The 17,213-nt window shown below is 40.0% G+C and overlaps 1 protein-coding gene across 2 annotated transcripts in view; it reads right to left on the bottom strand.

The window, feature by feature from the left end:
- Positions 1-17,213, bottom strand: part of LOC118509603 — a 173,117-nt gene that overhangs the window by 16,278 nt on the left and 139,626 nt on the right. Inside the window, exon 10 of one of the 2 annotated variants that reach the window (XM_036050398.1) lies at positions 4,722-4,751. The exons of the other annotated variant lie outside the window; for it this stretch is intronic. Within the exon in view, the coding sequence (XP_035906291.1) occupies positions 4,722-4,751 (30 nt within the window). The remainder of the gene's footprint in view (positions 1-4,721; positions 4,752-17,213) is intronic. 2 annotated transcript variants of the gene reach the window in all.

The raw sequence follows: 17,213 nt of genomic DNA, 5'->3' as shown, positions 1-17,213 counted from the left end.
TGTAAGTTTCCGGAAGGTTTATGGAAAACTGGCTTCATAAAGATATTATCCCTTCGGTCAGCCAGTTTAAATTGAATCTGTAACAATATAAGCAATCAATGGCTATCGCCGCTCCAAAATTTCCTTAAAGAGCTTCCTAAAACAATCCACCTTTTTGAAGCTGATTTTTTGAATTTCCAAGAAAAATTAACACCGCGTGCACACGCGTTGAACGTAATTACGAATGAAGCGATGCGCAAAATGTTGATTGACTATTTCAGCCTTTCAGCTTTACTTACATCTTTCGCTTTGGAGCCTTCCAGCATGTCTGCCCGGTGCTCGGGAAAATTTAATGAAATAATTTACCATGCGAACCGTCCCATTTTCGTACATGATTGCAGCAAACATTGCCTGGTGCTTTAATTCAATTTCAGTTCCCTCCCGGGCCTCACACCACGGGGGAGAGCACGGCACATCCTTCAGACTGACGCAGATCACTATCTGCAGGGTGCGTATTAACATCGTGTTCCCGAGCTAACTGCACTGCACAACAAGCCACCCATCGCTGGTGATAAGATAGGGACAAGACACCCCAATGCATACACAGGCGCGCAAAACACACAGAGAACCCAATGGATACTTAGACTACACGGCATTGTCTAGTGCTATTACCTTTGCTGCTGCACTGGAGCATCCTGGCGGTAAAAAAGAAGGAAATAGACCGACGAAGATAAGAGGACGTACGAATGAAATAACCGTGTGCGGCACGATACGGTGGAAAAAATTTAAAGACGAGTGTGGGTCTGTTCGCCATCGCGTCTATTGGGAAATTGAACATGACAGCTTACGACGACGACGACGACGACGACTAAGGTACGACGGTACATGGGTTTTACCGCGAGAGGGAGCTGCTGGGTAGGAAGCACTTATACACGCAGCCGTACGTCACGAAGCAGCTTCTGCAACCTTTTTGTTAGCGCGGTGAGATTACAAATCATCAGCCCCTTCAGGCTCCGTGTGTTTCCCGTTTCGGAAGAATGGTTGCTGGCTGGCTTTAATGCCGCGCGCAGCAAGAAGCTGTGGAGCGATGTGCAATGTGTGTGTATGTCTGTTCTTTGTCGTTCGCTTATTCGCACCGACGGCTTGCGTGTGTTGCATGGCCATATCAAAACCATCAACTGCTTGAAAACGGTGCACTTGGTAGGGTTGATTTATGCGCGTTTGTCAAACCAAACCCCAACCAACCTCGTGCCGCGGAGAGAAAGAATGAAAGATCTGGATGCACGGTTTTTTTGTTGTTGCTGCTCCTCTTCTACACTCTATCGAGCAGAATCTCGGAACGTCAGCGCAGGGCATCGCTCGGGAAAGTATGATGAAATGTAAAATAAATTAGCCTTCATCAGCATTCGCAGCAGTGGCCTCGGATGACTTCGGTGTCTTCGGTTGAAAAAGACGAGCGTGGTGATTTTTTAATCTTCATACAACCACCTTCAAACCAACCGTTGGTTGCCCGCGAGAGCCGTCGGCATCTCATTGCTACGAGCGGGATGAACCGTGTTGTGGAGCAATTATGAAAATGGAACGTGTACGGCGAGTGCCTTTGATGGGCCCGGGGTTTTTTTGTGTGTATGTTTTAGACATCTACTACACGCACACGTCATCAACCGTTGTTACCTGGTGCAAAACAATTGCTTGCTAATTCATTGCCTTCTTCCAGCAAAAAAAAAAAAAAATCCGTTTTTTATTGAAGTTTCAAGTGCTTCAATTCAAACGGGTCGATGACTCATTAGTCAAGCGTCATGCATGGTTGAAAGTGAGCTTTGTGTTGTTTGGGGGGGATGGGAAAATTGGAAGAAGATTTTCAGCTAAGCTGGTCTATCGTATCTATACACAAAATCATGCTGTGAGCTGTTGTAGTGTAAGGAAATTTCTCTAAAGGAACAAATTGAATTAACCACATCAAATATAGGCAGCTTTTTAGGGAGGTGGTGAATTTTTTTTCCGACTTGTAAGGAGTCATCCTAAGACAGATGATTTATTTTTTTTTTTCGTCACAGCTGTACTTATACACTGAGCGGAATAAGAATAGCACCATCATGTTTTTTATCATTGTTTGAAAAAATGTTACTGAATTGTTTTCTATTCAATCTAACTCTCTCTCTCTCTCTCTCTCTCTCTCTCTCTTTTCTTGGCTTAAACCCTCTTGGGGCATATGGCTGCCATTTTTGTCGTACTAATCCTATTGATACCGCATAGTTGGATAGTTAGCCCTCAATACAGGGGAACGGTCCGCAGGGGATTTGAACCCCGGTTCTGCCGTATGAAGACCGTCGCCTCTACCACCAGTCCATCCCTGATTTTTTAATTTATTTTATTTTCTTTAAATGAAGTGTCCTGCTCTATTTTTTCCCTTTTTTTCTTCTCATTTTTCACTCAGATGCTGCCAGTTCGCATTAAGGATGTAGTTTTATACCATCCAGTTGCTTCTCTCGGTGAACACACCTGGTTTAAAAACCTCGCTTAATTTACTCCACTTCAACTTTAGGTTTTTATTGTAACTTTGCGAGGTTTTTTTATGGAATAGTGAGCGGGGGGGTTTAAAAACACGTCTGGATGGTATTCTATTCTTCGGTCGAGAGTCTCTTTTTCACATTGCTTTTCTTCTACCTCAGAATAATAATTCTTCCTTCGTTTACATATTCTGGTCGACTTTGTTCGAGCTATGTTAACATCACACAGTCGTGAAAAAAACCATTAGAATAATATCGTAAGTTTAGAGAAGAGGAAAAAGGTTTAAACAAGCCAGTAATCAGACATCTGTTCAACAGAAATTGATTGAAATATCTTCCAGCAACATGCCACACAGTGATACGTGGAAGGATAAGCTAATTTATGATGCAGTAAATGCGGATATTTGCAGAAAATTAGTGAACTAAAAGAGGATTTCTTCTTCTTCTTCCTTGATACTACGACCTCGAAAAAACAAACTCGGTTTCTACATTTCAGGCTTCCTGTGGTTTGATTTTAGCCATAGCAAGGAAGTCTTTTAGCCCTGCGTATGGCAGGCGGTTTGGAAGAGATTTGAACCACCACCGAACCGCCCCTAGAAGCAAGCCAGGTGACTAGACTAGAAAAGGACAGTATCCTTAATTCGTGAAGAATTGCAATGCCAAGGGACCACAAGACATGTGCAGCGTGTTCTGTCAAATAACAAACACTTGGATCGGACACGGTTTCTTGAACAGTATTACTGAACAGAGCGTCATCACTAGAATTGGGAAGATCTGCTTGAAGAACCTGGCTCTGATATAAGTTCAAACAGTGATGCTGGTAAACAGTTAATTTGAAGAGCTTTTTAATTTAAAGGAGAGCTTCTATAAGCATGAATCTTGACGAGATTTAAGTCTATAAATGTTTGAAATAGTCTTACCCATGGTCGAGTAAGAACTCTTGGCCCATGCTTCTTTGAACAACTGGTAAATGACGCGATTCATAACTCTAAACTGCCTAAAGCATGATTTACACGGAACATTTTCAAGGCTATGAACAGGTTAGTACGTGCTTCGAATCTTGAACCATTATAAACACTTTAGTTAATTCTTCCTCGTCGCTCTTATAAAGCTAGCAAACAGATAGACATGTTTTAACAAGCTGTAGTATTGCACTTTTACAAATGCTGACAACTGATCGGACTGTATGCCCTATATAGAAGTTATGTTGGTCACATCGTCTTCTTCTTTTTTGGCACTACAACCTGTAAAGGTCTCGGCCTGCTATTTCTGGCTTTCTGTGACTTGCTTTAACCCGTAGCAAGGTAGTCAGCCCTGCGTACGGTCACATAGACACGGCATGTTGAAATATTTTTGGAATATCCTGAAAATTTATAGTAATTTAATATAAGTTCTAATATAAGCTCGATGGAAGAGAGAGAATAGTAGAGCCCGATGGAAGATGCGGCAGAGGCGCCGACCAGCATACGGCAGGACCGGGATTCAAATCCCAACTGGATCGTTCCCCTATAGTGAGGTCTGACTATCCACCTTCGTAGTATAATTTAGTCTAGTAAGCCGGAAATGACCGGTGGTGCTATGCTTATTTCGCTCAGTGTATTTAGTATATCACGGTGAAAGGTTGCAAATTCAAACCCATCTTTTTAGTTTATTTTAAACCAATTGAGTAAAGAAAAAAGAGCAACTAAACTGTTTGAAGGAAAAATAATGTTAAATGAACTAACAAAGAAAGTAACAAAACGAAACCCAGTCATACACATCAACATCAACAAGGGTGTGACAGCTAAGACAGCTAACCGCTAGATGGGGAAAACAGGATTCGACACTAGTGTACATGGGAGTTCTAGTTCTAGTTGTAGTTTGTAAATTGGAAGATTAACACGATTAACATGAACGGATCGCTCGTTTTAAAAGAAGCCAAAGGAAGGATTTAATTTTAAGTTCGTAAAATGTTAGTAAAGTGAGTGTGTTCTATGGCAGATGGAAAGACTAAAAAAGAAAGAGCTAGAAGAGAAAACCTGTTGCTTGCTAAAACAGCCGTGAACCAGCGTGTGGAAATAGAAAAGCGACAGCAGCATGTAGCGAACCAAAAAAGAAGAAAACGCACTAGGAAAAACATAGCAAGAAGCGCCTGTGTTGCTGTCGTTTCTGCAGTTTTGTTTTTGTTTGCTCTGTTTGTTTGTTTGATGGAAATAGTGAAGTAGAAGAGACTATGAGACACATCAACATTACCGTAGATTTCCACTTCGGATTCGTGCTGTCCTGTTTGGCGCGATTGGAAGGCATTTTGTTTTTGGGTTTTCGATATGGGTTTTTTGTTGTTGTTATTGTTGCGCACAAAGCAGCGTGTCAAACCGCAATTGTTTTGCCGTTGCAGGTTGGTTTTTCGCAGTTTAGAGAGTATACACAGTGGTGGTGGTGGTGGTTGGTGATGATGATGGTTATGTGTATTACGAGCAGAAGTATATGAAAGTACAAAAAGAAACACAGAGAAAACAGAGACATATACAGAGAAGTGGAAAACAGGAGATAGACAAAAAACGAACGGAGAGCCAAAAAACGACACAAAAAAAGGGGAAAAAAGAAAGTGGTTAAAGCAAACGATTGGAACAAAACAACGCAAAGCGTTTTTTGTGGTTGTAAGAGACACTTTGGCGAAACAATCACAAATGGCGCAGCGTTGCCAATGTAGCAGTGGCAGTGTTGATTGTTTCGCAGCATATTTTCGATAAGTTTTTGAGGGTCCTAGATTCCTAGATTTCTTAACCGGTACACATTTTTGCAAAGGGGTAAATGCACCAATGGATTGCCAATCAGAAAAAAGGGGGAGCAGTAATGGTGAAACGGTTTTTGGCTTAAAACATTACTACAATAACATTTACACTCAAGTAGCCGCTCAATGATACAGATAAGAAAGTCGAAATGGTTAGCGATTATTCTGTGTTTCATCTTCTCCGGCGCAATCGTATGGGAAATGAGTCTATTTTACAAACGTGTATTTAGTTAGCACTACCCCATGGTTGTTCTTAATTATTGATTCGAATTTAGAATAACAATAAAACGGTATGCCAAATCAATACAGTTACGATTTAGAGCCCAAAAAGGTAAAGTTTTACATTGCTACACCATTTTGTAAAAGAAACTCACTACAACACACGCGTATACACACTACGGGAAGATGGATTGAGAAGGGCGCGACTTTTAGACACTTTAGAGATAACGTGTAACCGTGTGTAAATGTTGTTTGCCAGTGTGTTTGTTGTATTTGTTAGAGTCTGTTTTTTATTGATTGTATGGATTTGTGTTTAAGTTATAGTTTAGAACCCCTTGTAGTTGAAGAAGTGGGACTGAAATGTACATTGGGAACCAATTCAAAATACGGGCAAGTAATATTAACAGTAATTATATTGTAGTACACGGTGTTTTTAACAGATGGCGCCACTTTCAATGCGCTATTCATTTGTACCTTATAGTGAATTTCTATTAAAATGCTATATGGCCTGGCCATTCTTTTTTATTTATTTATATTTTAATTATGAGGGCTTGGCGCCGCATTTTCAACACCGCTAGTGCGGACGAAGTACAAATTGACAAAAAATTAAAAATAAATTAGCAAAGCATTTATTTCCTGTTTTTTTTTGCCATCTCTTCGGCATGCTCGATTGTGGATATGTCCAGGCCATTCTTATGTCACAAAAAAACACTTTTTGTTGATATTCGAGCATACTTGGGATAACACAAAATACAAAGAGAAATTACCTTACGATTATTGTAAAAACATTGAGCACATCTTGTACTGAAATTTGGCATTTAGCCCTCATAATCAAAAATAAATAAATAAATAATTTTTGTTAATACTTAAAAAAAAGGAATTTTTTAAATAAATAAGGCGCACGTTTAAAAAGATAATCTAAATTTTCGAATAGATTTAAATGGGCAGGATTTCTGTTTTTACCACTAAACAGATAAAACATCCTGAATAATGCTTGAAAATGTGAATGTTCATTCCAATAGACTTTTTAGTAGTTTTTAATTGAAATTTAAATTTTATTATACAAAACAAAAGCTAAGCTTAAATCAAATAGATTTAAATGAACATTGACATTTGCAGACCGTCTAAGTGTTGGCTGTTAGCAAGCGCCATCTAGCGTAAAATAGGCCAAATAAAATTTCAAACTAATTCAAATACTCGCATCTCAAATAGCTGATTAGATTTAAATCTACAAAAAAAAATATTATAATAGATAAAAATGAAAAGTTATTAATTGCCTATTGTACATAAATATTAATCAAGCAATACAGCTAAGCTGAGAATAGAGCGTGCCGTCAGCCAGGTCGTTAAAGAAATATTAATTTAGTTTATTTCAAAACTCTTATGTGGACTTAATTTGATCGTTCAAAAGCTCTGTTTTAAGCATCTGTAGCGTCATCTGTTTTTCTTCACACTGATTATTTAAAACACCTGCCACACTTAACAGTTGATGGTTTTCTTGGTGCATTTTCAGTTCACTTCTTCTTCGGTGAATGTGTTTGGAAGGAGTTTTTCATTAGTTTCGGGATAGGAGGGAATATTTGGAGAACTTCTTTCAAGACCTCAATGTACCTTGATGAAATCATACTTTCTTTAAAGCTTCAAAGCACAATGTCTCTAGGCACGCTTAGATTGCTTACAGCACTGCATTCTTACTACAGTGATGGTGATATTAAGCTGTCTTGGGTGTTACAAATGTCAGACAATAAACAATCAAGTACAACGTGGGTGTGGGCCAGCTGGCAGCTGGGGCCAAAACTCCCAAGTTCCCGAACCGGAAAGCGGTACAGTTAATTCGTGCAACAACAGTCGTAAATTTCACTGTTTGCGAAACTTTTGCCGCGAACTCCTTTTTTATTTGTTTGCCGACTGGTCTGCCTCGTTGGTGTTGTTTTGTTCTTTGGGTTCTGGTTGAGCTAGGAACATTACTTTTGCAATGGATTTCGATGCTGTTTTCAAATCTGGGGTGGATAATATTGATATTGTTTGCAGATCGGGTCCGGGGACACTTTTGTTTTCATGCTCTTGGAGGGTCTGAGACAACTTGGTTATATAAATCAATCAAGAGCGCGGCACTAAAGTTTAAGTCTGGACAACCTTGTGAGAAATGGTTTAAAATGGATTTGGAATAGGTTTGATCAGTATAATGGTTAAAAGTTTTTTTTCGCAGGTTTGCCAGTCGGAACATCTCATCTCAAGCGTGAGGAAGCAAGCTCTCATACGTAGGAACTAAAATTGGTTTATTGGTAGATATTATACTAAGGTATTATTTTATATCAGGATTTGGATTTTATATCCTTAAAAACTGGAAAAGGTTTTTACCACCCTAGTAATAGTCCAAAATGAATTACCAATATATGTTCTTTATTCGATATCTTATTCCGTTATAAAGCTTTATGTAGTCTCCTTACTGTACTAAACCTTCTCATAGAAGCAAAAGCATTTTTTCACTCGCTAAAACCCAATTCAGTAAAATTCCGTCTTCCTTTTGATAAGGAGCCATAAATCAGATCGTATCCTTCTTTGTGTGTCTGCTCATCGATTCAGTCCAACCCGAGAGTAAGGACTAAAAGTTTGATATAAATATTTCAATGTCAGTGTCGCTCGTTCTACTGGATTCCATAAACAATGATATAAAAATAGCGATAAAAAGCTGCTCCCACACGCTCCAAGCGGAAGAGGGAAGCCCAAGAGACCCCCCAATTGAAAATAAGTCTAAATATTTGTGGCCCTTTTGTGCACCGTCCAAGAATGGCTGGTGCTCTTTTTATAATGAGGAATTCGATTCGTTACTTTCCATCAGTTCCCGGCAGGAGGTTCTGATTGTCATTTTTCCCTCAGCTTTTGAAACCAATATCCCCCGTGCTTCCCGCAAAGCCACAAAGTAGAGCGTGGCAGCAGCGGTGGTAGCAGCGCGTTGTTTTATTGTCCTTTAGCGCTAGCGACCTCCTGCTGGTGGTCGTACTCGTTTATGCGATACGGTTTGACGTCTGACCACGCTCGAGTAGCTGGCCAGGTTGGATGGCCGGGATGGGCTGGCCAACCAGTATGTGGTCGGGTACCCATCGAGGATTCCCCGAGGCCCCTGAGGCTTCCGGAACAGTCGTTCATCGAACAGTCACAGTGGTGCAGTTATGCACCGGTGCATACTACTGCTTTAAATATGCATGGCATATATCATAATCTTTCAATCCATTCATCCCCAGCGCATCCCCCATTCCTAGGTAGTAAGGAATGTGCTTACAACGAACGAAACACGAGCTGGTTGAGCTTTTCTCGGTGCAACATGGTCGAGGGATAATAAATTTATGTCACTACCAGACCCTCGATCGTGTGCTTCCGTTCGGCAATCGGTAATGATGATGGTGGTGGTGCTGCTACAACCATGCAGCATGCTAAATATTGATGTCTGCATAAATATATCAACCGGCAGCCGGCTTGGAGGAGCCGGCCCCGGTTTTTCTCTCTTCGGCTTCCGTATGGCTTCCCAGTGGATGGTATGCAACTGGTTTAACGAGCTGGCAAATAAAATCCATCCGGGGTTCGCTCTAAATCAGGGTGGAAATAATTTATCGATAGTTAGAAACCTACTTTCCCTTAGGTTTCGGAGTCCCATTTTTACAAAAACTACCTTCCTTAACTACCTCCTTCCTTCTCCGCCTTAAGCGGAGAGTATCGATTTAGCAGAATGAATATCATCAACTCGCCCGCAAATACCAACGCTTAGTCTAGTACGCCCTTTTGCAAAACTTTTACTGTTCGACCACAGAAACAAGGTCGACCGAGTTACAGAGGAATCGTTTGTAGCCGATTATATGTAGGGCGCGTCGGACAGTTATGATGCCGTCATGCCGGTGCTGACATCATCATTATCATCGTCAGCATCGGCATCCTTCCCACAGGAAACATGCTCTTAAACATGGGGCGTTTGGGCTGTGATGGTCTCCAGTGGGGTCGGTGGTCAGTGAAAACGCTTTTGAAGGTCATTTGCAATTCGTATTTGGAATGATGTGTCGAGCATTATGGAAGAATGAGCCAGAGTTGTACGTAGTTAATCAACTATTTAAGGACTTCATGCTCAACATAATGTTTCACTTAAGCATTGTTTTATATTGGTCAGTGTTATTGGACAGTGTTGGTCAAAACAATAAGGACAGTATATTTTTGTATTGTTCCATAAATATTTTTACTGACGAAAATAACTGTATTAAATGGGTAGTACAAGACGTCTGGACTTGGTGACAGTTCGTAGCAGAAAAAGGTTGAATCTGTTTATTGCACGACGCACGTACAACATTTCTTACAAAAATACTTATAGGCTACGCAAGATAAATGTAGTCATGTTTTATCATAACAATATTGATCTAGATGATCTCTACAGATTCAATATACAATTAATCGAATTTAACGGCTGTGTTGGCACGGTATAAGTCAGATGAATCGTAAAATATTCCCTTCAAATATCTGGAAACCTCAAAACCCAAAATTAAATCTATTCGATGCATACATATTTTTGTCACTTTCACAGATTTTGTAGAACTCATGAACTACTGAATAATCATGTAGAACAGACCTTACCGGTCGTATTGCTACTTTAAGACGTTATTCAATAAATATACAGTGACGGCCAATATAATGAGCTCACTTAGAATAGAATTAGATAAAAAATTAAATAAAAAATGTTAAGCCTTTCCAATAACAAAACTAGACTGTTGAAAAGTACAATCAGACAGTAGAATCTTCATCCAAATTGTTAAAAAAAACTAAGTCGATTCGATAAAAATCGACATTATAAACTCATTTCCACGATTTATCAAAATTATATGCTCTTATTTTGTTGTCTCTCACGGTATGTACCTTAGCAAAAATTATTGTTCGTTGTGCATAAACTAAATAAAACAGTTATCAAACAGTTTAAGTCGATCAAAACAAGTTCAAGAAGTCGTACAAATAACAGTTAATTACAGATTTGGTCAGATATTCTAATTTAGTTGGCTAGAATTCTTTCAACATGTAACATTGGCTAAAACTAGCGACTTTTTCCCATAAACAAACATTATTGGTAGAACCGGGCCTGATAGATGTTTCATATTTAACGAACATTAATAATATTATGTCATTTCCTAATACAAATAGTCTGTAGAGGTCTAACTCTTCAGTTAAGGAAATTTTTATTAAATTTTTATGTGAATTTTGAAACATATGTGTTTTCAAGACATTTCAGGGTGATTTATAGGTTGCACACAAAATCTCTCGCGTCTTGCAATGGGTTCTTGATGATTCCTTCCGAAGAAATCTTATGTTATTGACCTTTAGTGTGCAAATAAGATGATTTTGCTGACGCATTTAACCATATTTTTTACAAAGCAAATATCTTCAAGTTAAATATTAAAGAAATTTGTATAAATTAATCTTAATCAAAATCGAAAACGTTCATCATATTGTATGCATGACCGTTGCACCGTCGTACCTGTTCACTCTCGTGAATTGCTTCGCCAGCCCAACAACATTGTGTGTTAGTGTCTGATCGTTGCAATGCATGGATCATGTGCATAAAATATGCAAACTCCCCCACTGACCCGAAACCGGCCCAAATGCACCGTGTGCCATGTCTGGTTTAGTTTTCCGGCATCGGGTTGCGTTGGGCCGTGTTAAATCCACAATGCCACACCCTGACCCGCATCCAACGGATCTAGCGTGAACCTGCATGATTTAGAACGCATCATCGAGTGTGTGACGTGTTTGAAACTATGATTTGCATGCTTCCTAGTCATTGGCCCCGATTTCCCCTTTCACCGGTGGCCAACGTCCATTCTGACCCAGATTAGCACCACGCCAGGCTCCGTCAACACGTCTGTTTTTGGGAGTCGAAAGCGCCCAAAAAAGGTTTCCCCTCTTTCGCGGCGTGAGTTGTTCACTGTTTCACTTCACTAGCTTTCTTTTCTGGCGATTTTGAGGTGGATGGAAATCTGTCAGAAGGATTGCATTAGCGTCAGGTTGGGTATGGCGATTCACGAGACGCACCACAGCAATGCGCTAGACGGCACTGCGTAAAAATGCATATCGCATCGCACTGCACCGTATTCGCGAGAGAAGGCGCAGCACAGAGCACGATCGATCACGCGTGACTCCATCATTGATGGGCTGAACACTCACGGCTGAACAGCTGGAGCACTGTGCGTTTCCAGTCGAAAGCTGCTGACAGACACTTCGGCAAACGTACACGGACGGTTGAATTTTAGTTTAAATTTTATTGATCAGCAATATGCTCTAGAAGAAACGTGGCTTAAATGAAATGGGGTTTTTCAATTTCAAATGCTGGCTAGAGACAGGTAAGGTTGAATGTTAAGTAAATTACTGGCCAAAAAATTATATGTAAAGAATTATGATTTATAGAAGAGAATAAAATATTTCAAACAGGCTGCATTGTTCTTTCGATACATTGAAGCATTCAGAAGTGATCGATGATAAAACGTTTCGATAGCAATTAAGAAGCGCATGAAGATAGCAAGCTTACTATTTAGGCATATGCCACCGACCAATTCCGGAAATTTATCTAATCAATAACTCACCTATTAGGGAAATATAATAATCAATATAATAATAATATAAGTGTCCAATGACCCTCCAAAAAGTAATTAACAAAAACATTCTAAAAGTGTTCACTGAAGGCTAAATGCTTATTTTAAAACCATGAAGAAAAATAAGAAAAGAGCTTTCAAAAACAAAAATAAGGGTCTATTTCATGAATAAACTCTGATTATAATATAAAATATATAGAATAAAGTATTAGAAATTAACTAAATGAAATATTTAGCTTACTCTCTGGTAGTTTACAAACCAAAGTTTGTGAATATTAATATCATTTGGCCCTACGACCTCCAGCCTGTCATCCTTGTCTGGACGAGATTCCAACTCCGGTCCTGCCGTGTGAAGGCCGGCGCCGCTGTCGCTTCGGCCAGTGGACCGCTCCAAAAGTACTAAAAATTCTTATTAAAACATCAGTGCGTTAGGGAGACCCTATTGCAATTTATTGGTTTGCTGTACATACATTCATTCTCTTCTTGAAAGGCTAGATGAAATATGTATTTGACAAAATATCAATTAGACGCTAAAAAAGAATACGTTAATGACGTGTCCATAATAATCATTAAGTAAGAGACAATAGAAGCTATCAAGCAGACGTTTGACGCGTTTTGTGCAGCATCTGGTGCGAAACTTAACGCAGAAAATACAAATGCCATAGACAAAGATTTAGAGTAAGTGAATAATGTAACAAAATTAATAGTCCATGGATTAAAATGAAGTTCAGCCTTCAAATATGAGGAATTTGGTATGCCGTGCTATGGAATATGGTGATTCTTTGAGACACATGATCGTACTCAATTGGGCTGCTGCAGCTAAAACATTTGCTCAATTAGCTTGGGTAGCTCAAATTGAGGGCCATAACCTTACATCAGAGAACAATTCTAGCTAATACATGAGGGGAAGACGCCAATAAAAGGGTTCGCCAACCCTGGACGTAGGCTATAAAAGCGGAGATTGTCCAGGAAATGGTAGTAGCAATTGAGTGAACGAATTGTACAAATCTTTACTTATAGCTCATCTCTAACCTGTATTTCTAATAGTACCTTAGGATCTTAAATTATAGTACCTTAGGATCAATTATCACAACAAATAAATACCACATAGCCAAACTGACACTAGGGCAATTCATATGGCCAAGAGATGGTCTTAAGGTCAGCATGCAGCAACTAGCCTTATCAACAGCAAACGGTGGGCTAAACTTGTTAACTCCTTTAAGGCGAAATCACTTCTAACCAAAAGATGCTTAAAAGAAAAGATACATGAGCCATTCATCGCCCAATTCGTAAAGAGTATTAAAAATTCTCCTTGTATTTCTAGACTTCCCAATTATTATCCATGTTCATGCCATAATAGTTAAAAAAAACTTAAAACTAACTGCCGTCAATAGCACTGCACACGTTGGTTTAAAATATTTAAGGCACCCAATTGTTCAGCTGAAATGTTCAGTTTTAAATACAAACAAAATGGGTAAAAATAATTGCATAAAACACAACAAAAATAGCTAAGCCCAGACTTCTTCATCACTGAGACGTATTAAATAAACAAAAATCCCACTCAACACAATCTCCGCCGGGGTGAAAAAAAAAACCAAAAATCCCCCGAACGTCTGTCCTCATCGAAAACCAATAATGAAGGCATCTTGGCTCGCCGGGTGGTTAATCAATAGCGGCTTTAGCAATCTTGTTTAGTTTCGTCCGATTCGTTTTCCCCCATTGCTCCTCGAAGCACACATCTCCGGTATCGGGCATCTGAATCGGCCAAATAAAGAAGCATCGCGCTAACACAAAGCACTAATGGTTCGTGTGAAAGATAATGCAACGGGGAGTAAAGGGGGTGGGGGATAGGATAGGATCGCCTATCGGTTTCCGGTTATCCATCGTCGGCCACTGATACAGAAAATCTTCTCATCACATACACACACACACAGGCTCATACTAACGATCGGAAATGAGACGCTGTTGTGCAGACTTTATTTTCCTCAACGTTTCCAACTCCTTAATTTAGGCCGATACACATATACACAGAGAGAGAGAGAGAGAGAGAGAGAGAGAGAGTGAGTGAGTATTTGAAATAAAGCCTAAATGAAGAGGAGGCTAGATCGGTGCGACGGCTCGCCGGAAGAAGGAGCAACTGTGCTTGATTAATGAGCTTCGTCCCCGTTTGGTAGTACGATGCATGGTGGGAAGTTTGATGGGTGTGTGTATGTAGTAGGATTGTTGAGGATCTAGTTTTGTTGTTGCAGAAAGAAGCTTATTTTTGGCCGGACAAACGGCACAGCAGCATTACCGATTTGATGATCTGTTTGATGAGGTTATTGGAGAGGCGAATCGAAAGGAGGTCTCTTTAATTCTCATATTTAAAGTTGAAATTTGCAATAGATGATGAATGAACTTTATCGACTGTTTTGGTTGCAGACACAATTTGAAGGTTGAGTCTGTGGATTTGATGCACTAAGGGATTTGAGTAGGTTTCGACGTTTGACAATAGATGGCGTTTGCGTATAATAGTACAATAGATAACTAAATATCCTGAGCTGGTTTAAGCCAATTGCATGACACCTTGGCCATGACTGTCTCATGATCACTTTCTTAGCGTTCAGTTCCTATTTCGCCTTGGGTACATCATAATTACCAAAAGCTCTCCGTTAGATATTTATTCAAATGTGCTACTGACTGCTACTGAGGTCAGCTGGGAGTCTCTTCTGCTGTTCATTGTGAGTAATTGTCACATGGATGATTACTTTTGCAATTAAATCTTATCCAGAAACTTTATCTTCTTTTATTGTTGAGGCTATAGATGTTCCAACACAAATATAATGCATTAAAATGTCGTTTGTACATGTAAGATCTGATATCAAAACAAGACAGATTATTGGGTGGATAGCAGGAATCACGCGAAAGGACCGGGTTTCAAATCCCTTCTGGAGTGACTCCCCATACGTAGGACTGACTACTTTGCTACGGGTAAAATCAAGTCACAGGAAGTCAGAAATGGCAGGCCGAGACCTCTCGAGAGGTTGTAGTGCCAAGCAAGAAGAAGTAGTTCAAAGCTTATGGCAATTTTCTGGCACCTTGGGCATGATTGTCTGATTTGTCCGAGCCCTTGCGTTCAGCTCCTTCTTTGCCTTTGGTACAAAAACTAAAAACAAAAGTTAGTTTAAGTCCTCCGGTAGAGATTCATCTAAAAATTCTATTTTCCGATGCTGAGGACTTTTGGGAGTCTCTTCTGCTGTTAATTTTATGCAATTATCTCTTGGACGATTTCTCCCTAGACATTAACAATGAGTTTGTATAACATCGAATAACAACCTTGACCAAGATTTTTTTACCATTAAGACGAAAACTTTGAGCCGTTCTTTACGAATAAAAAAAGACCGAAGCTTTTACTCCTGGATTCAAATTTCATAACGTTGAATCTAGCAGACGATAAAGATTTGGCTTCGTCGAAAATTTTGGCTACATTACAAGCGTGTTGGAGGATACTTGTAGGATATTTTTCGCTATTAAACGATTCCTCGACGTAATTGGTTATCAGTAGAAGTGCTACATTTTCCAACAGATTTGCTCAAGGATAAAGAGGATAAATTCTTCAAACCCGTATGAATGAACGAGAATTTCGCGACCAGGGCATGATGACCATTTCGCAAACCGATAGTAAATGGTTTTTGATAAGTCGCTGGTGTAAGCAACTCAACGTAAAAAAAACCCTGAAGGAAGTTCTTTATAACATAAAATTGGCAAGTATATTTAAATTATTCATTGTTTTTGCTTTTCAAATCCTTCTTTTGACAGCCTCAAATTATTGAAGGACGAAGGTTTTAAGTAGGCTTTTTGGACAGTTTTTCTTCTTCCTTTCTCCCTGGCACATCAATCACGAAAGGTCGCGGCTTACCATTCCTGGTTCTACGTGACTTGGTTTTACCCGTAGCTGGATATTCAGTCCAGCGTATGGGGAGGCGGTTCGGAAGGGATTTGAACCTCGGTCCGCTTGATAGACAGTTCTGTCCTTATTATTGTTATTGTTGATTATTACCAATTATTTTGACAAGTCGAATCAATAAATAGCTTTTTCTATGGAATACTTCGACAAACAACTAAGGTTCAACTAAGGCTTTTACTGTTATCTCAATGAATCCTTCACCATTCCCAATAGCACCTTGATCGACTGTTTCCCTTAACACCGTTTGCTACAAATTACCCTTAAAACAGTCCACTGTCCTGCCATGCTCAAACATTATCGTAAAGCAAAACAATAACCCACCTCTTCACCCACCCGGGAGAACCCCCTTTGGTCCCCTCGCCCCTCCCTTCCAAGAATCTTCACTACACAGGAACCGGAAAGCGGTGGTGGAGTGGCGTGCTGCTGTGTTTGCGTTATTTACGCAAAATCCTTTCAGTGCGTTTCGCGAAGGAAAAGGTTGCGTTCCCTTTTGACATGTTCCCGTGCCTTTGTTTCGTTTCTTCACATCCAGTGGAGCGTTTTATGTTTTCATACTCATCTCATTAATGGGGTTGACAGGATGGTGCAACTGGGAGGGTTCGGAAAAAAAATATCGAAAAAACAATTCACCGGAAATGGTGGAAGAAAGGTGGGAAAGCAACAACAAAAAACACACACCTGGATAAAAGGGAAAATAAAAACAAAACCTGCCGATGGTGTTAAGGAAGGTGTAATACAATGGCTACAGGGGAGAAAGTAAGGTTCACTTTCCCGAGAAAAGAAAAGAAGGGAGGAAAAACAAAGAGGAGACCCAGAATAAACAGGAAACGAGTTTGCATAAACACATTTGCCTCGCAGGTGTGGGGGCTGGCCCGCGATGCCCGGGGATGCATTATGCAGTTAAAAACCATCAACGAGCTCCGGTGTGTCTTCGTCCATCCAGTGCGAGATTCGTGCGATGGGATGAAAATGCAATAATAGCTCACCGACGAGGACGCCATTCCGGTGTCAAGCGGATACGACGCGATGCAAAAATTGCATCCGTTCTGCATTCAGCTCCAGTCCGCAGGGTGTGTGTGCATGTGTGTTTGTGATGGGGTATCAATCGGTTTGTTTAACTCGAGAGACGAGTCGCTGCCGTTGCTCGAGTTTGCTAGCCGATTTTT

The sequence above is a fragment of the Anopheles stephensi genome, chromosome 3 (genome assembly GCF_013141755.1).
Source record: "Anopheles stephensi strain Indian chromosome 3, UCI_ANSTEP_V1.0, whole genome shotgun sequence".
Lineage (NCBI taxonomy): Eukaryota > Metazoa > Arthropoda > Insecta > Diptera > Culicidae > Anopheles > Anopheles stephensi.
Note: the sequence above shows the minus strand (reverse complement) of the source record. Positions and strands in the feature narration are given on the sequence as shown.